Source organism: Triticum urartu, chromosome 7A, assembly GCF_056163025.1.
Source record: "Triticum urartu cultivar PI428250 chromosome 7A, HENAU_Tu73, whole genome shotgun sequence".
NCBI classification, from domain to species: Eukaryota; Viridiplantae; Streptophyta; class Magnoliopsida; order Poales; family Poaceae; genus Triticum; species Triticum urartu.
The window spans coordinates 750,899,717-750,922,630 of NC_141879.1; the positions used below are offsets into that span (position 1 = coordinate 750,899,717).

The window sequence follows — 22,914 nt, forward strand, 5'->3', positions numbered from 1 at the left end:
ACTAGGGAAAATACAACATACATATCATCAAAATATCGAACGAATACCAACTTCACATTATTAATTATAACAAGACTTCTTTCATGTCCTCAAGAACAAAATTAACTACTCACAGATCACATTCATGTTCAAGATCAGAGGTGTATTAAATATGCTTGAGGATTTGAAAATTTAATCTCCACTAAATAAACCAACTAGTATCAACTACAAGATGTAATCAACACTACAAGCAACTCACAGGTACCAATCCGAGGTTTTGGGACAACGATTAAATACAAGAGATGAACTAGGGTTTAAAAAAAGATGGTGATGTTGAAGATGTTGATGAAGATTGGTCCTCCCACGATGAGAGGATCATTGGTGATGCCGATGACTTCGATTTCCCCCTCCCGGAGGGAAGTTTCCCCGGCGGAATCGCTCTGCTGTAGAGAAAAAGTGTTCATGCCCAGATTTCGCCTCGAGACGGTGGCGTTTCGTTCCTAAAGTTCCCTCTTTACTTTTTTCTTAGGGCAAATAGCCTCTTATAGCAGAAGATGAGCACCGGGGGCCAAGTGGGGGTGCCCACGAGCTCATATGGCGCGCCCTGGGGGTGGGCGCGCGGAGCTCGTCGCTCTTCGGTAGCCCCCCTTCTGGTAATTCTTCCTCCAGTATTTTTACATATTTCAAAATAATTCTTCTTAAATTTTCAGGTCATTTCAAGCTGCGGAGAATATCTATCTCTACTATAGCTTTTTCAGGTACAGAATTCTAGCTGTCGGCACTCTTCCTCTTCAAGTGAAACTTGCAAAATAAGAGAGAAAAAGGCATTAGACTAGTATCATGAAGTGAAATAATGAATCAACACATTATAAATAACAATAGGAAAACATGATGTAAAATGGACGTACCAGAAGCTCACGGGACACCATGTATGCAGTCATGGGCGTGGGTTCGTATGCCAGTGCATCTATGTCACGACCACCACCGACGCCCACATTGCATACAAGGAGAGGGACCTCATCACTCACGGACTACATTTGGACTAGCCCAAACCCCGGCCCACGCTTCCACCGACTCGTAGCCCGTGCCCACCCCTGCTACCATCCGCCAGATCTGCCACCATAGCCGCCACCGACTCGCAGTCGCCACCGATATGTCGAGCACGAACAATTTTAGCTAGGACCATCGTGACAAGGCTGGTGTCCCAAGCAACTAGAATGAGGCCTCGAAAGACGACCACCGTGACAAAACCGACCGCTGCCGCCCCATGCGAAAGACCCGCCACGACTAGCCATCTAGCCCTCCCGCGCCATGAGCTAGGCTTCACGCCTTCGTCAATCCAGCCACGCAGGTACGCCGCCTGTGGTGAGTCCCGCTGCACAGGGGAGAGCCACCACGGAAACGTCAGTAATGTGCGCCGACATAAACATTCCTTTTGATTGAAACACAAGGTTGAGGCCTTGAGGGCCATGTGAGTGATGACCAGAGACTCGTGATGCGATTTCCTTGGCGCGTCGAGCAAATTCCTTGATTGTGTATATGATGCTCATAAGTATATAGCAAAAACTTATCCTCCTTTTGTAGGGAAATGATTTGGCCCTTATGCTAGGATGCAGAAAGTTCTATTTGAATGAGATAGTGTGGAGAGGCGATTGAAACATTGAATTTTAAATAAAGAATATTCTTTTGAGAATAATGGGTTTAAAAAAAACTTGTAAAGTGAGAGAGACGTTTTGACTCCATGGAACCCCTTTTTAGATTCAAAAATTAAATTTCGCAGTTCCATTTTTTGAAACAATATTCAAATGTGCACATGGATTTATTTTATCTTTGTAAAAGTTTAACACTGAAATGATTAACATGTGTAATCTATGCTGACAGGGAAAAAATTCTGTGATTTTAATGATAGTGTGCGTGCGAAAAACAACGAAATTATATTTCCGTGTTGAAGTTAAATTGTCTCAAAAAAAGTTCATACAAATGTAGAATGCATCCGTATGTACTCCCTCCGTCCAAAAAAACTTGTCATCAAAATGGACAAAAAGGGGTGTATCTGGAACTAAAATACATCTAGATACATCCTCTTTTATTCATTTTGATGACAAGTATTTCCGGACGGAGGGAGTAGATTTATAATTTGCAAAATTCTTTGAACCTTGACAAACTAAGTTCCATTTTTTTGCACAAAACGGGCTCCCCCGTGCTCCAAAACGATTTTTCCGTAGTAAAGGTTGCTTTTATTTGTAACTGTATGTAAAAAAGTGGAGAAAATAACTCGATAACCCGCGGCTCTCAGCGCCGTAGCGCCAATGGGTCCTCCGTGGACTCCGCCACAGCCGGCGGCACTCGCTTCCCCGTCGCCGCAGGTATCTTTCCCCCTACCCCTCTCCAGTTGCTCCGGCGCACTAAAGATTTTGCGGAATCTTGTGGGATTTCCATTTCTTTTCTTTCTTATCCTGTTGTGGAATTTAGCGGCGGAACTTCTTTTGTGGGGAAAAAAATTCGATGGATTAGTTTTACTGTTCGAATCAATCTGCCGCGCTTCATCTCCTGTTCAGTTTACTGGCAGTTTCGACGGGTTGTAGAGAAAGATCTTGCCTCCGTTGAAGCTGGCGATGCCTAGCTTCACTAATCAGCTGAGATTAGTGCAGAGAAAGAACAGAGACAGAATGCAGAGCAGGGACGAGATTAGTGCAGGCTTGTATTCCTAGCTTCAATAATCAGCTGAATTTTTCTTGCTTCTTAATTACGATGCCCAACTTGTATGTATAACAATTCATCAGAAGTAGAAAGTTAATCCCCCCTGCTCTGTTGTTCTTTTCTTCTTTCTTTCAGACCGTACTTTCAGTCAGATTAGAGAGGATGGTATTTCATACCTACAGATTCAGATTAGAAACGATGGTCTTTAAATTAAGTATCTGGAAGTAAGCAACAACTTACATGAAAGGAATACTATTTACTCTACTGGTACTAGTAAACTGTTTGTTTTGTTTGTCCTGCTCAATCACTCATCCTGATGGGGTTAATAATCGAGGGACTGTTTCATTCCTCAATAAATCGACGAATTAGCATTTACTGTTTGAATAATTCAAAACAACTACTTATATTTGCGTCAAATATGTAAGCTACACCACAGAGCTCACTCTTTTAATCTAGGCACCTTGAACAGCCTGTTTAAAAACAGCTAGTGTTATTTCAGTTAAGTAGTACTCATGGTTACAAGCTGTTGAAAAGAGTAAAAACTAAAAAGCCCACAATCCCATTTAAACAGTTGAGCTTCACCAACCATTTGTCTTTTTTTCCCTCACTCTTTTGCCGAGTATTGTTTTTATAGTGTTGCTCCATAGGATGCTTCGAATCTCGTTATTTATAATCTACACTTACGTTAGCAGATAGCTACGTTGGACAGAGCGAATAAACCAAGTAAAGGACATAACATAATTACAGTAGCAGACAGCTATGTAGGATGGAGCTAATTAGCTAGCTGGCAGGTTGGGTTACTTGGTTCAGTTTGCATGCCTGTACGTAATCGATCCATACACATGCATGCCCGTGGCACATGCAAGTTTTAACAAAATGGCCCAGGAGCTAATTACTCACTACAGAGTATACTCAGAGGTGCGTCTCTGTTTCATGGCCTTTATTAGTTTCAGCAGAAATGAATGTGGAGTTTTAACACACAACTTGACAGAAATCAAGCTCCTACATTACTCCGTACAATTAAACTACATGGATATGCATATGATATGAGTGCCTAGCTAGTTAGGATCAGCATGCATGATTGATGGTCTGACGTACTAGTAAGGATGGCAGTACAGATTTCTGTATAATATAATCTCTCTACCTTGCCAAACCTGCAGTATCGAGGTCGCCTGGGAACGCTGAACCATGCATGAAGACAGCAACGCCAGTACGCCACTGGTCACCCACAGGCTAGCGCGAGATCTGAAGCCAAGTTGTAAGTATTTTATGTTGTTGCCTTGGCTTTCAATAAAAGTTGGGGCGGGGGGAAACCCCTTTCATTTCAAAAAAAAAAGTATTTTATGTTGTTGCGTCATGGGGCGGCTGTTAGTTTAGTTCAGCGCAGAGATGGTGCATTGTGTTATTTCGCCGGCGCGTGAGATCTGAGCTTTGTTTTGTTTCACCCAGCGGGATGCTTTAGCGATGTCACGTGCTGTCTGTCACACACAGGTTGATGTGCACATGGCTTGACGACCACGGCGTACGTTAGGTCTGAAGCCGAGTATTGTTGCTATAGTTCTGCTCCATGGGGTGGGTATACTTTACACTAGCAGACATCTGTGTTGGATGGAGCCAATTAACTAAGTCTGGCTGCATATATGGATAGTTGATCCATCCACATGCGTGCGTGGCTCATGCCAATCACCCAATAACTTTCATGTTTGGTTTTAGTGCTGCTCCATTGGATCCTATGCATGGTGTGATTGGCTTTGCTCCATATATCCATATATCGTTTGTTTTCTTAACTAATATTTCCTCCGTCTGGATATTGAGCCCTTTCAGATTTTGGCTCAAACATTCACCATTAAATACCGGTAGTGATTAGCTTGACTCCATGGGACGCTTTACTAGCTCCATGAGAAACAGCAAGTAAAGTAAACACAGTTCGGCTGATTCGTATGAGCTCTGAAGTAAAGTAGTACTTGTTTTCGTTTTAGAAAAGGAGGATGACCCCCGGCCTGCATCTGGGAGATGCATACAACCACTTTATTGATTATTCTCGAGGACCTTATAAAGTATTACAACAATGTGCCTGAATCCCACCATCTTGACAACATATGCCGCTACTCCTATCCAACATGATGAAGGGGTGCTAGCTGGGCCACTACCCAAACCACTCACCTAAGCCTAACATCAAAAGCCGGAAGACGAAACTCATTCGGAAGCCCCAGCCGAGCCACATACCGGGTCTTGGGCACAATCCGGTCAGACGCATTCGTGTGTCGTCGCCGCCATCTTCCACAGGTCCTTAGATCATATTGAGGCTTCTACCTTGTCTGGCCACTCTGCTATCGACGTCACCATGACGCCAGACAGCAACCTCCTCCTGCGCGAGCCCATCTCCGCACGTCGGACGCCGAGTCTCCACAGCGCCATGCCATCGATCTCCACCGCCATCAAAGTTTGGGATGACACACCGCTCCACCATCCCTCCAGCCAGCACTTGCTCCAAGACGATGCCCCCAGAAGGGAAAGCGATAGAAAGCCATCATCATCCGATCCGGAAGACCCAGATTTGGGGTTTCCCCCTGAGCACCCCGAACCTGATGACGCAGACTGCCAACGATGCCTCGACCATCGGCAGTAGCTCCACCAGACGAGCGTCGCCTACGTCGCCGCAGCCTCCAAGATGAAGCTGACCAGAATGCATGTGTCGACACCGAACCGCCGCCACTTCCACCGCCGCTTGAGCAGCCCCCGAGCAATGCCTTCAGGAAGGAGCACGCCACCGTGGTGTCGTCGTCGCTTGGAACAGGGGGTCTGAGGTTTTCACCTGAGCTCCTGGGAGGGGTGGAAGGAAGGAGATCCTCTCCGAAGCCTCCAACGAGGGAAGCAACACCCAAAGGCACTGCCAACGGAGTGGCCGCCACGCCGGCCAAGAGATTCCCCCAGAACCCTTCCAGCCACCGGATCTGTAAGGCCAGCATCCAAGAACGGTGACCGAAGCCACCAAGGGCCGGATCCGCTGCAGATCGGAGTAGATCGGGGTCGAGGACGAACATCACCATGGCCACCAACATCCAGTGAGGAACCGCCGCCGCAGCCGAAGCCCACCACCTCCCCGCCATCCACATAGCCAGGGAAGTGGCCCACCTGATCTCGCCGACGCCGCCCGCCGCCAAGCAGCGCCGCGTGCCATCAGCCATGGCCGCCGCCATGGATCCGAGCCGCAGGCGGGCCGCCAGCCGCGGGGCCCCGCGGGAGAGGAGAGCCGCGCCACGGGGGGAAGATCCCGCCGCCGCCGCCACGACGCGGGCTTCGCCCGGTTGTGGCCTCCAGCGGCGGTGAGGGGATTAGCTGGAGAAGGGGGGGCCGGCGGCGGCGCGGTTGGGGGCTGCCGCCCGAGTCGCCTACCCTAGGCGACGCGGGGGCCGACGGTAGGTGTTCATGACTCGGTATCCACATGTGATTGTTATGACAAAATGCGACACGCTCACTCAAAAATGGGGGAGAATTTCACTTCCCCGGCCTCTGCACCAACTAGGGATACATACGGCCATTTTAGTATGAGTACCAAGATAAACATGGTCCTCAAAATTTTTTAAATGAGTATCAAGATATTCTTTGGTGAGTGGTTCCACCACAGACCAAACATGATCCTCAATAAACGGGGGAAAACCCCTGTGCATCACCTGTCAATTCTAGAAATTGAACTCGGGTCGTTAGGCTGCACAACCACATGCCCAACCACTGAGCCAAGGCTTCGTAGTGGTTGCAATTAATTTAGCAGCCTGTATTTGCTAATTACAGGCCCACTCCTTGACTCATCGATGTTGAGCATCATGCATGTCTACTAGTACTGCTGATCAGCCACTTATGTTCTTATATTTCTGCTCCATGTGACGTGTTGCTGGCTGCCATCTGTATTCGGAATTGGCATTGTCGGTCCCGAATGCCACCGTTTGGATGTTCTAGACATTCGTCTCTGGAATTCGATCCCAATATCGAGAGGCCAACCCGAGCACCGGCTAACCCCCTCGCAAATTCAGAGCCCCGACCCTCCGTATTGGGTTGCATTGGCTGGCTTATCTCTTTGTCGTTCTCGCACGCGGAAAAAAACGGGAGCGCCAGGAGATCGAGGTCAATCCGCCCTGCCGCCGCCTCTCCGACCGACGGCTTGGCCGTCCAGGCCACCGGTGCTGCCTCTCCGGCCGGCGGAAACACTCCTCCGTCCATCCGCGACCTCTCCGCTGGCAACCGCCATCGATGGAGTTTGCCGCTGACCACCACCCCTGGTTCCTCACCACATCATCCACGGGATCCCTGTCTCCGCTGAATGTCGCCGTTGTTTACCGTCTCTTCTCGATGAACGGCACAACCTTCTTGGCAGAACCGACCATGTGTTGCAATGGCGAGCGCGGGAGCCAGTGGCCCGGAGCCGAGCGCTGCAGGCCTCAGGGTACACAAGCTTCTGCGGCATCTCAAGCTGCACCTGCTCTGCACGTACCATGCATCTTCTCCAGCCACTGCCTAATCCTCCCACTTCAGCCAAGACATGCGGCTGCCCGCCGTGGACTAAGGCCGCCACGCCCATGAGCTGCTCGACTAAATGCCAACCCATTCAGTTGCGGCATATCGTGACACTCAACATTTGTCAAATTTTAAAACTGATGCCAACCCATTCAGCTTGACGTATGGCATGTAGGTACGGTGCAAGGAGGGTTATAGTAGCTAACTAGAATTACGTAGTCTGCAAATGTTAATTGGACCCAAATTGTAGTCTTGCTTATGTTTCAGGGCTTAGTAGTGATTAATTTTTCATTATAATTTTCATGTGTGTACACACCTTGGTCAATTTTTAAAACTGATGCATCTTTCCATGTGTTTATGTGTGAGTAACTGTGAATGTTAAGAAAGTGAGAAATTCCAAGCTCTATCCATCCAAACACAAATTGGAATTGGTGCTCACTTTGAATTCCAAGCATCAAATATATGAACATCCAAACACTAAAATTGGAATTGAAGATCAATATCAATGTCCTGAGATATTGGCATTGGAGCCAATACAATGCCAAGCCCTTGAATGTCTACATCCAAACAGAGCGTATATATTTTCTCTTCCTCCGACAGTTAACGCACCATATCCGCACCCTCTCTTCCTGAGCTGAACAACACAACCCAACACAACTCTCACACACTCCTCGCCGGTGACTGCCTCCACGACGTGCGACGGCCAGACGGCAGCCCCTCTCCCCCTCCTGTGCCTGCGTAAGTGTTTTTCATTCATTCCTCTCCTGCCCCTACTCTTACGACTTACAAACCTAACTAATTTCCTCTATAATTGGTTTGCATTCCCCTAATTAATTTCTCTTGATTTTTGCAGGTTCCTACATCACAGATTCTGAATACATTGGCACGTGTGTGGATGGACGCGCTCCTCGGCGCGGCGCAATGGGTGGTGGGCAAGGCGCTGGCCCCCGTTGCTGATGGCCTGCTGGAGGCTTGGGGTGCCACCAGGAACTTGGGTCCCAACATCGAGGCCCTGAGGATGGAGCTGCTGCTTGTGAAGGCCACCCTTGAAAATGCCGGCCTCAAGCACACCAGTGGCCATGCCATGGAGGAGCTGCTCGGGAAGCTGCAGGACTTGGCATACTGTGCCGAGGACTTGTTGGACGAGCTTGAGTACTTTCGCATCCACGACCAGCTCCACGACACATATGACGCTGCGGACCAGCATGCCAAGGGCGGCGTCCACGACCTTGCCCTCAATGCTCGTCATGCCATCAAAGCTGTCGGCATTCGGCAAGCTGACATTTGTATCCTCATTTTGCTGTTCTGCTCCCAACCCTGCAGGCGATCCTGGAGAAAGAGAAGATGCAACACAACGGGTCAGCCGTTGTGCTTGGCGGCGTGCTCCGAAGAGGTTATACAGGAATTCCTCAATACCAAACGCCAATCAGGAGGTCAGCGGATGCATGCCCAAGCTTGGTAAACTCCTCCCTTGCTCATCTTCCCCACATGTTCGTGATGATAATTCTGGCCAGCCTATTCTTTGTGGTGTGCCACAGAGAGAAACACCAATGGTGGGGTTTAATAGGGTTGATGCCTCTGAAAGAATGCGGCACATTGTAGAGCAATTGCGGCCTGTGCGTAAAGATGTTACACTGATTCTGCAGAGTTGTAGCCATGTGATAGTCCCGACTATTGACCAGAGTCGTCCCATCAATCGTCCCATCACCTCTGGTACAAGTGTGGAGCCAAAATTGTATGGGAGAGACCATATCATGGATACCATCATACATGACATGACTATGGGTAAATACCTTGGCAATGATCTAACTGTGCTTCCGATCGTCGGTCCAGGGGGAATTGGAAAGACAACTCTGATACAACACATACATAAAACCCAACAAGTTCAAAATCATTTTCAAGTTGTTATTTGGGCGTGTGTGTCGCTCAAGTTTAATTTGAATAAGCTGCTAGAGGAGATTAAAACATATATTCCTCAAGTTGAAGGGGAAAAGGGTGGTAGTGCCGAAGAGCTGATTGTGCAGAGATTAAAATCTAAAAGGTTTTTGCTTGTATTGGATGATATTTGGGAGTTTAGTGATGAGGATGACTGGAAAAAGTTATTGCTGTTACTTAAAAGATCATCTGAAAAGGGTAGCATGATTTTTGTCACAACTCGGTTTCCGACGATAGCAAAGATAGTTGGAACAATCAACAATCCAATCAAATTGAAAGGTTTAGAAACTGATTTTTTTAGGGAGTTGTTCCATTCATTTGTCTTTGCTGATGACCAGTGTAGAAAGGATCACCATTTTTTGCTTGAGACTGGAGATAAAATAATGGTAAAACTAAAGGGATCCCCACTTGCAGCAAAAACAGTTGGTAGATTGCTGAGAAAGGATCTTAATTTGCGTCATTGGACAAGGGTCCTAGAAAGTAGAGAGTGGGAGAGGCAGGCAAATGTCAACGACATTATGCCTGCCTTAAAACTTAGCTATGACTATCTCCCTTTTCATCTTCAACGGTGCTTTTCCTATTCTGCATTGTTTCCTGAAGATTTTCAATTCAATGGCACCCTACTAGTCAACTTTTGGATGGGACTGGATATCTTGCAGTCTGGTGATGGAACCCAAACTTTTGAAGATATAGGTTTGGGCAATTTAAATGATTTGGTAACATATGGTTTTTTCAGAGAAGATAAAACTAATGGTCATCTATGTTATGTCATGCATGACCTCCTACATGATTTAGCATTGCAAGTTGTATCTCATGAATGTCTTAGTTTACATCGCTCCAATGTGGGATTAGTAAAAATTCAGCCGTCCATCCGTCACTTGTCAATAATCATAGATGTTGCGGATGATTCAGTGTCTCGTGAAAATTTCAAGAGTCAACTGAGAAAGCTAAAGACAAGTTTGAAGATTAAACAACTGCACACTTTGATGTTATTTGGAGAAATGGATGACGGTTTTGTCAACACTCTGGGTGATTTGTTTAGGGAAGCAAATGCTTTGCGTGTTCTCCGTTTGAATCAAACACTGTATTCTGTGGAGTCCATATTACATAACTTTTCAGCACTTGTTCATCTACGGTACCTAAGTCTGGGGACAAAGTATGAGAGGGACAAAATATTACTTACCATTTCTAGATTTTATCATTTAAAGATTTTGAGTCTAGGGTCATGGTGCCAATACTGTCATTTGCCCAAAGAGTTGAGCAACCTTGTAAACATGCGTCGGTTTTTTACCCCAGCTGATGAGTTACATTCTGATATTATCAATGTCGGAAAACTAAGACTCTTAGAAGAGTTGAAGATATTTAGAGTCAATAAAAAAAGCGATGGATTTGAACCAAGTCAGCTAGAGCATTTGACTGAACTAAGGGAGCTTGGCGTCTATAACCTTGAAAATATACACACTATAGAAGAAGCAGCCCAAACAAATCTGGGAGAGAAAATCCACTTGGAGAGGTTAACATTAGACTGGGATAGTGAGCGGTCTAATACAGAGCCTGGTGTGGAAGCAGTTGTTCTTGAGAGCCTTCAACCACATAGATATCTTCAGGAGTTGTGCATTAGAGGGCACAAAGGCTCTTCTTTTCCAACATGGCTAGGTGATAAGGTCATTGTTGAATCACTTCATCTCTCTGGTGTTTCTTGGCAATGTCTCCCTCCTTTGGGGAAGATGTGGGGCCTTGGTAAAGTAATATTGAAACATATTCCCTCAATGGAGGAGTTTGCCTCCCAACCACCCTTTGTCGCCTCCTTTTCCGAGATAGCCATCATCACGTCATCAGGCACAGCCTGTGAGATGGCCACCGGGGTGCCTTTATCCTTGTCATTGTCAAAGCTTCCTCCATCATCGATCACCGACCATACCCCGAGATTCTTCAAAATTAGCTTCATGTTGATGGCCCATATGTCATAGTTTGTCTCGGTCAACATCGCGAACTGGATTAGGATCGGCTTAGATATGTCACCCTGGCAAGCACGGCTCCGTTTTCCGTCTTGACCATGTTGAGTTTCTTCGTAGCACCATCGTCGTTGTCATCGCCTATAGATGTGTTACCTTTGGCTCTAATACCATTTGTTGGAACTTAGCCCTTCAGATCGGTCAGCTCGCGGGTGCCCTTATGTTGGCCGGACGACGAAACAAAAATGAACTTCTGTGAACTTGATCAAAAGCAGACAAACGGAAGATGAAAAATGCTCTCGTAATAGACTGCTTCAAACTTGCTGAAAACCGGACAAACGGAAGTTGAAAAATGCTCTCCTATAGCATTTTTCAATAATACCACAGTTACAGTATTCAACGTAGAACACACCACTAGAAATTTAAAATCTTCAATACATTTTACCCGAACGAACTCATAGTTATGCTAAATGTGGACAGGTACAACGAATAATAAAATGAGCACGGGTACAATTCAGTGATGACTGCTGAGATGCGTAGCAAAACATAGATAGCAGAGATGCAATGCTGGTCAGATTCAGAGCCAACGTAGGAGGAGCTGATCCTAGTCAATATGGTCCTCGATGTCGGCATGTTCTTTGAGGATCCATATGGTGGTAAGGAATTCACTGCCACGGCTGAGCTGCTTCTCATGGGAATCTTTGCTGCATAGCAAGGCCGCATGGATGACCATGCGTACCCATGTGTCGAACATGAGGTCCAGGATCACTGGTTTGTCCAGTTTACCTCCCAGTGTATTCCCAACACCAAACTCCGGCATCAATTTCAGAAATCTGTCCTTGGTTGTTTCCCCCATTTTGTTCAGACATGCCGACATATCTTCTTCACCAAACTTGGCTACATGTATCAGCGCCTCAGAAAAACTTATTCCATCTAAGATAATCCTCCTGGTCTTGGCTGATACTGTTGGGTCATCTAAGATAGTACTATTTAATTCCTGGTCTTGGCAGTCATCCTTTTCCTTGGGTGGCTTTTTCTCATCACACTGACAGCTCCCATTGCAGCGACATTGATGACTCCAGTTGCAGGGATTGTCCTGCACTGTGTGACAGTGACATTGATGACTCCAGCCGTTGTAGGGATTCTCTTGCACTGTGTGACAGTGACATTGATGACTCCAGCTGCAGGGATTCTCCTGCACTGCGTGACAGTGACATTGACAGCCCCAGTTGCAGTTATTTTCCTGCATGCAGTGACATTGATAGATCCAATTGTTGCAAGGGCTGATCACCTGCTTCCTTCGATGCTTCTTCCCGATCTCTCGCAGGATGTCGGCCAGGTCCCTCTGTCGTGTTGCGGAAGGCTTATCCAGCTTCTTGCCCCATACCATCTGCAATGTATGCTTGGTTGATTGGAACAATCTGTCAACCTCGAGTCCCGGCAGCATTTCTGGGCGCTCAGCCGCAAGGAAAATCAGATGGTTCGACAGTGTCGTGACCGCCTTCTCATAGACTAACACAGGCTTGGATGTTTGGTCACTTTTGATGCTGAATAAGAGGAACATTTCTGTGGCCATGTGCCAGCTAAGCATGACCTCTTGTATTTCTGGGCCGAATGACAGAGCTTCACCTAGTGGCCTGATCCTCCCCCTCCGGAGCAGACAAGGTTCCTTGGCGGCCGTTCCATCAGGGCCTGTCGACTTTGCTGACTTCAACGATTCCCATATCCGGCTGAACAACAAATCCTTGGCTTCCTCCATCAACTTCTGACTCTCCTGGCGACATGCCCTCGGAACGGCCCTATTGTTTTTTTGATTGTCGATTTCTTCTTGCACCGTCTTACCGGTGCTGCCCATTTTTAACATCGAGAACTGCTCGTTTTTGTCTGGCCAGCTCCTGTACCTCTTTGGCTCCATGACAAAGAGCCTGCATGGATCCAAAGATACGAGAATACGGCGGAGCTGGTGCCATCTTCCGCCGTAATTAACTTGAGCGTGAAGCCAATGCCCCGGCTTATCCTTCAAGTATGCATATGTCCAGGTTGACCCCAGAGTAATGACCAGCCACATTAAATCCAAGACCAAGGTAGTAATCAGCAAGGCGAAAGTGATAGTGACATTTTTTGTGTTGAGCCCTTCTCTACATTGGATAGAAAAGAGCACGAGGGCAGTGGTGGTGAGGAACGGCGAGGCCAGACGGAGGAGATAGCCATGCCATGTGAATACCACGGCTGTCTTGGTGTAGATGAGCTCGTACAGCAGCTGCAGCTCCATCTCCACCACCATGACTATATCCGTGCGTCCGTAAGAGGATATACTACGATGACCAACTCGATCACCCACCGGGATAAGCAGCAGGTCGTGAGCAATCAGACGGGCTTTCTGATAACACAGAGTACCTTCTGTACAGTCACGGTCACCGGGACGGAAGCTCTTTGACTGCTTCGTCTTCTTCTGCTGCTGCTTTTCAAACCGCTTCTGAATTCTCTTCAAGCCACCTCTCCGGAGTGCAATTAAGTTCTCCAAATACTTAGCGATACCATAGACGTACATAATGATGGATGCAGTACGGAAGGTTCCCGTTGTGCCTGTAATATCTTGCCTGCACAAAACATAGATGGCTCCGGCAAACTGCAAAAGGAAACTTACAATTTCGCGACTTGAAAGCTTGTTGTCCTCACTGGCGTAAGCGCTGATGTTGTCTGGCCGGATGTTTAGCAGGAGGAATGGAACCCAGAATGCAACAATCAGGTTGTCGCAATTCTTGTCTGCGAGGTACAAGTTGCCAAGGACGTATCCAGGAGCCCAGTCAGTCAGATGGTAAGACACCCACAACAAGCCTCTCAGCAATCCGGGAAACCCAAAGGGTCGGTACCGACGGATCCCCGCGAAGAGGATGAGGTAAACATGCGCGACTAGGCTGATAATCACTGCTATCCGGAACGACCACTCACTCAAGGACTTCACCACGTGATCCACCAAAGAAGTCATTTGTCCCGCACTGCAATCGAGATTACACAAACATATCAGTTGCTGGTAAAGAATGTTTTTAGATACTGAAAGAAACTCTTCCCACCACTCCGACAACAGAATGTAAGGCTCAAAGACATTGAGGTTGCACACAGCCAACTCTAGTAGGCATAGAAAAAAAAAGGACATGACAACAAATGTCATATATTGCCACTGATATAAGCATGCGCGCCTTTGTGTATGATGCTAGAGATTGGAAAAATATATCTGAAAGCATGATACAGCATACCTTGGCACGCCGATCGACACTTCGATGAACTATTTCAAAGGACTTGCAGTTGTGATTCAAGACAGAGTGTATATCGGTATCTCCCCGATAGCTGCTCTGGTGAATAGAGATCACAAGTGCAGGTTCTTGGGTATAGTACTGTTACGCTCGAGATTCAAGCGAATATTCCAATCGGAAGCTGTCCTTCTGCACCTGTCCGAGGCTTGCTGTCTAATGTTGCTTGATTAGACTGATAGGGATGGCCCTGAATAAAAAAGAGAATACTCACATGGATGCAGCCCTTGTGGAAGATTCACAGCTAAGGGCATCTTCAAGGCGGATCCGCAAACCTCCCGCATGCGTTCGATCGTGCTGTCCGGACCGCGGAAGCCAGCCAACGCGGGTCTATATTGGTCCTCGGTGCTGTCCGGACGCGATTTCTTCCATAAACCGGAGACAAATGTGAGTGGTTTTGAGGGAGTCCGGACCGGTCCCAAGCCCATTAATGGTGTCTTGGCCCACCAAAAAAAACGCACTCATCCCTCCCACGCCTTCCTTCCAAAGCATGCACCACTTAACGTGCCGCATTCATGCTGGCGCTGAGCATGCAGTGGCCGGCATTGATGCCGCGATGTGGACGGAGGGTGGCGCTAACCGACGAGAACTCTCAGGAGCCGCTGCAGCAATGCACACGCAGCTTCGCGAAGAATAGACCCCGACCACTGCACCGCATTGAAGTGGGCTGGCCGCCCCTTCGCAAGGCCTGGCCGCAGCTTTATATGCCATGCTCCGGCGAAGCAGAGAGCCGCAATCCCCCTCCCCCAGCACCGCTGCACTCCTCTGCCTTCCCGTCACCGCCGCACTCCTCCGACCCTTCCTCCTCTCCGATCGCGGAAGCCATGCCGAAGTCATGGTGCAATGCGCCGGCAGGCGGCGTCAGCGGAAGCTCTTCCTTCGGTGGTAATTAGTCTCGCGACCATCTTCTCCGGGACCTTCGGCATCCACAGTGGCTGGCTCCTCTACCCATGACGAGATGGTCATCTCTTCTAGCGAGGAGGACCAGTCCCAGGAGCACCGGCCGGAGCAGCAGCTGGAGCAACCGCCGCAGTAGCGGCCCTGCCTCCTCTCGGAGGCTGCGGTGACGGACGAAGAATTCGACCGTCAGATTAAGCTGCAGACGGAGAGTTCGGTCCGTTAGATGGGGCCGTCGCCACCATCGCTGGCGCACGTGAAGGTCGAACGGCCGTGCAACCAGCCGCTCTGTCCGGCCAAGGACGAGCCCGTCTTGCCCCAGTACAACCGTAGTCTCTAGATCGGACCCGCGTCAAGGTTGAGTCGTCATCGCCCCCACCCTCACGCAAGCATGTCGTGCAGATCGGACGCTGCGTAAAGAATGAGCTGGTATCCCTGCCACGGTATGCCGCACCGCCATGCCTCTAACACCGCAAAATCAAGGAGGAGTTGCCGCTGGCAATCATGAAGGCGCTGAGCCGCATTCTCCACTAACCCGGAGGAGGCGGATACGCCTGCGCCTCTGAACGGAACCTCGGGTCGTGGTGTCCAAGATGGAGCGCGAGGCGTGGCGGAAGACGAGGTATGACCAGCGCAATGTCGGTCGCCGCTCCGCGTTCAACCAAATCATGAAATTCGAGGGAAAGGACGCCACATGACTTAGGGACGTTGATCTTAAGTACAATTAGGAGGATCCTCAAAAGCTAAGAGCAACGTGGCGCTGAAAAGGATCTGGAATGACCCGGACCTCACCGCCGCATGTGCAGTCGACCACTCTGTGACCACCTCAGAGGGGGGCCGTTGCTGCCTTGATGGCGAGCTTGCCAAGATCGGCGACTAGTGGTCGCTAAGCGACTACTCCATGAACGCCGCTCGCGGCAAGGCCACCGTTAGGATTCCGAAGGCCATGTCGGCAGTTGACGTGGATGCCCTTCACACGGCGCAACAAGAGGCAGATAAGCTCCTCTGCGAGTGGCAGGCAGTCGTCGGACAAGGATGACGTGGCCCTTCGCTGACATACCGACCCTGGAGGGACGGCGACAACGATGATGGCATGGACGACGGCGACGATGCGACACGCAGGGCGGCCACACATACGTGGTGGTCGTCCTGTATAGATTTTAGATTTGTTTTAGTTTATTAGTTAAACGGGTCAAAATATCGACCATTTTATGTAAATTATCTTTGAATTTTAATGAAATCCATCGTGTTCATATGAAATTCGTCTGGTTGGTTCAAATGTAGGTTGAAATGTGTGCGGCGCTACGGACGTGGAAGGAAATTTGCGGGTTTTCATTGGAGATGCCCTAAGCCACTGCTTGTCCTCGTACGTGATGGACAGACATTCATGACCGGTATCACCCCCGGATTATTTAGTTTAGTTTTTTTAGGCAAACCACCCCGGGAGTAAGGCATCCAGCAATTGCTTCTGCACTGAACATGGCACAGCTTGTGGCCACCGTATGTTCAAGAAGTGTACACTTGTTTGAAATCTTCATCTCTCCCAAATTATTGTTTCCACAAGTATAACATAGTGCTAGTGCTAGCTACCTTATTAAGTCCATAGTCCATACATAATACTGATTAATTGTCAAGGAATATCATACCATCATTTGTTATAATGATGATTGTGCTTCGATCAACTTCATGTTTACCAGTGATCGACATGGGTCGCATTGGCAATGTCATCCTGGAGATTTCTGACTTCTCCTCCTTGCACCCCGCCAGCGTAAAAGTCATTTTTACATAGGATTCGAACCACTCAGAAATAACTCAGATCCATCCATAAAGATGGAAGAACTTAGCTAGTAGAGATGGTAAAGTGCAACAAAGCTGTTGTTGGAAAGTTAACAATGCTGTTTTGAAAGCCGTTAGCCATCCGATTTAAGATCCACGATCACAGTTAGATCGCCTAGCGACACAAAGAGGTAAGTTGTTGCTGCCTTGTCTGCGCTCTAACAAAGCGAGCTGCAGATTTCATTTTTCGGAGTTAACTGTTGGTTTATTCAGGTTATTTGAGGTTCAGATCCTGATAAAAGCTCTGCACTTGCCACAGCTGCTACTCAAGTCTATAGTGCCATCCACCTCCTCATAAAGCAGCTGTCGCATGATCTAGAAATAATGCATTGGCTGATTGGATAGAACATTAAATAGTAGACACATATAATATTGTTGCTTGGTCATTGCATGGTCTCAGTAATAGCAAAGGCTCATGAAAGTCGAGATTTCAGTATTTGAATCTGAAACTAATTTTAGTTTATGTATTTTCGCAAAAAAAGTACTCGCTTAGTGAAGGCACTAACCAGTATCTTGCTGCAGATGTAGCACTTTCGTTAATCTAATCAAAACCGGGAAATACAAAGTTCAGTTTATGTATTTTCGCAAAAAAAAATACTCGTTTAGTGAAGGCACTAATCGGAATCTTGCTGCAGATGTAGCACTTTCCTTAATCTAATCAAAATCTGGAAATGCAACTGTGGTCCAGTCTGCAAGTCTAGCCCAGCACATTGGTAGTTTCAGCCTAGCAACTTGTCAATCACTTTTCGTGCATTCCATCCAGGCAGGCAGGCACATGTACAACCATTTTTTGTTATCCTTTCGAGAAAAAAAACACAAGAAATCTCTGCACTTGGCACACCTGCTACACTCCACTTTGTAGTGACATCCACCTCGTACAGCAGGCATGATCTAGAATTAAAGCATTAGCTGATTGGATAGAACCTTAAATACTAGACACATAAAATATTGTTGCTTGGTCCTTGCATGGTCTCAGTTTGTGTATTTTCGAAAAAAAAAGTACTCGTTTAGTGAAGGCAGTGACCGGGATCTTGTTTCAAATGTACTACTTTCCATAATATAATCAAAACCTAGAAATGCAACTGTGGTCTAGTCTGCAAGTCTAGCACAACACATTGGTAGTTTCAGCCTAGCAACTTGTCAATCACTTTTCGTGGCATCCATCGAGGCATGCATGCACACCTACAAGCACTTTTTGTTATTCTTTGGACAGAAAAACACAATAAAGCTCTGCACTTGGCACACCTACTACACTCCACTTTGTAGTGCCATCCACCTCCTCGTGCAGTAGGTGTCGCATGATCTAGAAATAAAGCATTGGCTGATTGGATAGGACCTTAAATATTAGACACATATAATATTTTTGGTTAACCCTTGCATCGCATGGTTGATTGGTTGATGGGTTAACGAATTTTTTTAGAACACCTACCACCATTAGAATGAAGGGAGAGATAGAGTGAAGTTAAAAAAAGGGAGACATAAAGTGGATTGTAAAAAAAGAGAGAGAGAGATAGAGTGCTTAATGTTAGGAATATGCAACGGTTGGTGATCGATCAGGTGGAGATCGATCGGATGGATCAATCGCACGAGTTGCGCGTGCTATAAAATTGACCTAGCTCTGATACCATGTTAGGAATATGCAACTTGTATTCCCATGAGGTCATAGGCCGATATATATATACATGTACAGGCGTGGAACATATGCAGGAAACCCCTCATACAACGAGATAAATACAAAGGGGTACATGACTTATATTATAACTCTAACACTTAAAACTTTTTGGACTTTCCAACACGTATAGTAATAGAAATCTTTTCTATCATCAAATATTAACCGCAAGATTATAGTCTAATGACTAATATTAGGCATTTTCTAGGATTAGCGTAGAACCTCGAAAGCCGGATATTGACCGCAAGAGTATGATCTAACGTCTAATATTAAGCGTTTTCTAGGATTAACATGGAGCCTCGTAAGGTGCTTCCAATTAGTAAATATAGGATATAAGATATCCAAACCATAGCTGCCGCTGAATGGATAATTATATTTCCACGCATATTAGTATTGTTGGTTGGAGCTGTGTGTTGGGAATAGAAATGCTAACAGGAACTTGTTTGAAAAAAAACTGGAGGAGGGCAAAGTTGTTCATTGAGAAATAATTTCTCATGGTATATTCCTATTTTTGTTTGGTTTTTGCAGACGTAAATTCTGAGTAGTTGGTGGTGAAACACTGAAACTAGAGGTGCAAGATGTTGGATAATAGATGGACTTAGGCACATATAAACATATAAGACAATAATCCCTGGTTAATCTGCAAGGCTCATTTAGCTGCATCACAAGTGGTGGGAAGTTTAGTGCCATACTCCACTACCCTGGAGGAGGCGGATATGCCGGCGCCTCCGACCCTCAGGTCATGCTGTCCAAGGCGAAGCGCGCGGCGCAGCGGCAGGCGAGGTACGACCGGTGCAGTACCGGTCGACGCTCCATGCTCGACCAAACCATGGAAAGCGAGGGAATGGTTGCCACATCACTTAGGGACCTTATTGATCTCAAGTACAATTTAAAGGATCCTCACAAGCCAAGAGCGACATGGTGCCGAAATGGGTCCGGATGGACCCGGACCTCGCCGCCGCGTGGGCGCTCGAATGCTCGGTGACCACCGCGAAGTAGGTCGACTAGGTGTCGTCGACGCCTTGATGGCGAGCTCATTAAGATCGGCAAGGAGTGGTCGCTTAGCGACTAATCCGTGAATGCCGGTCGCGGCAAGGCCGTCGCCAGGGCTCCGAAGGCCATGTCGGCAGTTGTCGTGGCGACCCTCCACACGGCGCAGCAGGAGGCGGAGAGGCTCCTCCGCGAGCGGCAGGCAGCTGCCGGACAAGGATGCCGCGGCTCTCCGGCGACGTACCGACGCTGGAGGGATGACGACGACAACAACAACGATGATGGCACTGATGGTGACGGCTGTGCGGCAGAGCAGGGTGGCCACGCATACGAGATGGTCGTGCAGTATAGATTTTAGATTAATTTTTTTAGTTTTATAGTTAAACGGTCGAAATATCAAGCATTTTATGTAAATTACCTTAGAATTTTAATAAAATCCGTCGTGTTCGTATGGAATATGTCCATTTAGTTCAAGTGCGGGTTGAAATGTATGCGGCTATAATTGCATGGTGGCCTCCCGCATGTGTGTCCACATACTAATCCTCTGTCAGCGGACGGATGCGAGAGGAAATTTGAAGATGCCCTAAGCCACTGCTTGTCCTTGTACGTGATTGACAGACATTCATAACCTGTACCACCGCCTGGTTATTTAGTTTAGTTTTTTGAGGTAAACCACCCCGTGAGTAGGGCATCCAGCAATTGCTTCTGCACTTGGCATGGCAAAGCTTGTGGCCAACATATGTTCAAGAAGTTTACACTTGTTCGAAATCTCTATCTCTCCAAATTATTTTTTCCACAAGTATAACATAGTGCATGTGCTAGCTACGTTATTAAGTCCATACGTAATACTGATTAATTGTCAAGGAATATCATACGATTATTCGTTCTTCAATCAACTTCATGTTTACCGGTGATCGACATGGGTCGCAATGGCAATGTCATACTGGAGATTTGTGGTTTCTCATGACGGATTCTTGAAAAGCACTAGTCTTCAAACTCCCACTACAGTCTTTGTTAATGTTTCGAGAAAAAAAATACAAGAAAGCTCTCCACTTGGCACACCTTCTAAACTCCACTTTGTAGTGTCATCCATCTCCTCGTACAGCAAGTCTCGCATGGTCTAGAAATAAAGCATTGGTTGATTGGATAGAACCTTAAATATTAGGCACATATAGTATTGTTGGTTGATCCTTGCATCGCATGGTCTCAATAATAACAAATGCTCAATGACAATCATGATTAGTAAATATATCCAAATCATAGCTGCCGCAGAGTGGATAATTATATTTCCATGCATATTAGTATTGTTGGTTGGGCCCGTGTGATGGGAACAGAAATGCCAACACGATCTGATTTGAAAAAAACAACTGGTGGAGGGCAATGTTGTTCATTGAGAAATAATTTCTCATGTTATATTGCTATTTTTTGTTGGTTTTTGCGAGCACAAATTCTTAGTATTTGGTGGTGAAACACTGAAACTAGAGGTGCAAGATGTTGGATTAGAGATGGGATTAGGCCCGTATAAAATAATAATTCCTCACTAATCTCTAAGGCCCATTTAGATGCATCATAAGTGGTAGGAAGTTTAGTATCATATTGCTATAGTTGAAAGAGTGAGACCCCTTTATAAGTGTTGCTCTACCATATGCCATTGGGAGTTTGGGAAGAGGAGTTTGTACACGCACGCTCCTCCTATGCCTCTAGTCTCGCCTCACCTCGCCTTGTAATTAAGGACGCGCGCACGTTGCGGGTTGCGGGAATGAGCCGAGCCGAGACTTATTTTTGCTGGTCAGGAATAGTTAATCCATCTAACTGATGGGCTATATAAGAAGGCACGGGCCAGTGGAGTGTAACGTAGTTCACTCACTCCCTCCTGCACAACCCTAGCCGCCGTCATCTATTGTTCCCCTCTCAGTGATGCTTCCCTCGATCCTATCCTGACAACCAAGTGCATGCTTGATCGGGGGAGCAGGTGCCTCTGTAACCCTGTTATTCGAGATCCCGCCTGGGAGAATGGCAATAAGGTCTTTGGAGAGCGTCTCGACGTGACTGCTCCCGATCCTTCCCCGACTCTGTCCGCCTCTACCTCCACTACTTCCCCTGCATTGACTCCATGACATACGACGAAACTGCCAAGAAGAAGGCCTCTGCCGATGACAAGGCCACCGCCGCCGACGCCGACGCATTGGCCTGCCAACCAGAGGGTATGACTCGTTCATCCTCTATTTGCTTGTTCATGTGCTGGCTGTATATATGGTTTTCATAGATGTTTCGATTCTATGTACTGTACGTGCTCACATGCTTAGGTATTGGTATGAGATGCATACCATATTTGCAATGTGTACTATATACTCATGGATTAGCTTAAACCAAAAAGTCCTAACATTTCCAACACAACATTCTAGAGATATACACTACTAGAAAAAAATGCTACCAATAGCGTAGGTTTTTTGCATACCAGTAGAGTGGGTACCCGCACTACTACTAAGACACTACAACTAACTTTTAGCAGTAGCGCGTTTTTTACCCCACACTACAACTAAAAAAGTTAGTAGTAGCGCGGTGCACCCATGCTACCACTATTCCGCACCTATGCTACCACTATCTAAGTGCTAGTAGCGCCCCACTTACACCTACGCTACTACTATCCAAGTACTAGTAGCCCCCCATTCCCCCCCCCCCACACTACAACTAACTAACTAGAAATTAAAAAACAAAAAGTCAGATGTAATATTCATGGATGGAAATGAAGACACGTTCAGTGTAAATACACAAAGTTCACATAACACTAGTAGAAAAGGCCCATTTGTCCCGGTTGGGGAACTGGGAATAAAGGGTCAGCACAAAAGCCCAATACCTTTAGTCCTGGTTCTTATACCAATCGGGACAGATGGGGCTCCACGTGGGAAATGGGCCTTGCCCAGGCAGGGAGGCCTTTCGTCCCGGTTGGTAGCACCAACCGGGACCAATAACTGTCCACGCATTAGCATTTTAGGGGCTGGGGTTTTTGTTTTTTTAAGGAGGGGGGGATGGGTTTGGGGGCACTAGTAGAAAAAGGGTCATTTGTCTCGGTTCATAAGGCCCATCTGTCCCGGTTGTGGAACCGGGACTAAAGGGTCGTTACTAATGC

General features: G+C 47.0%; 1 protein-coding gene and 1 pseudogene across 2 annotated transcripts; one reads left to right on the plus strand and one right to left on the minus strand.

Moving 5' to 3' along the window:
• Positions 1-2,225: 2,225 nt before the first annotated feature.
• LOC125522043 (putative disease resistance protein RGA3) lies at positions 2,226-10,870 on the plus strand (annotated as a pseudogene). Its single transcript, XR_015610209.1, has 3 exons — positions 2,226-2,345; positions 3,840-3,937; positions 8,045-10,870. The product of XR_015610209.1 is annotated as a putative disease resistance protein RGA3 (transcript).
• Positions 10,871-11,685: 815 nt separating this feature from the next.
• On the minus strand, positions 11,686-14,070 carry LOC147962797 (uncharacterized). The gene is made up of 2 exons (XM_087534313.1): positions 12,373-14,070; positions 11,686-12,126 (listed from the first exon to the last, which is right to left on the minus strand). Exons 1-2 carry the CDS (start codon positions 14,068-14,070, stop codon positions 11,686-11,688), a joined length of 2,139 nt encoding a protein of 712 aa, XP_087390439.1.
• Positions 14,071-22,914: the final 8,844 nt, after the last annotated feature.

Bases quoted from the DNA above. Each gene is read 5' to 3' on its own strand.
- LOC147962797 (XM_087534313.1), bottom strand. From the start codon at position 14,070: ATGACTTCTTTGGTGGATCACGTGGTGAAGTCCTTGAGTGAGTGGTCG. The intron at 12,127-12,372 runs GTGATCAGCCCT...GGGAGCTGTCAG, and splicing joins AGAAGCATCGAAGGAAGCAG to TGTGATGAGAAAAAGCCACC.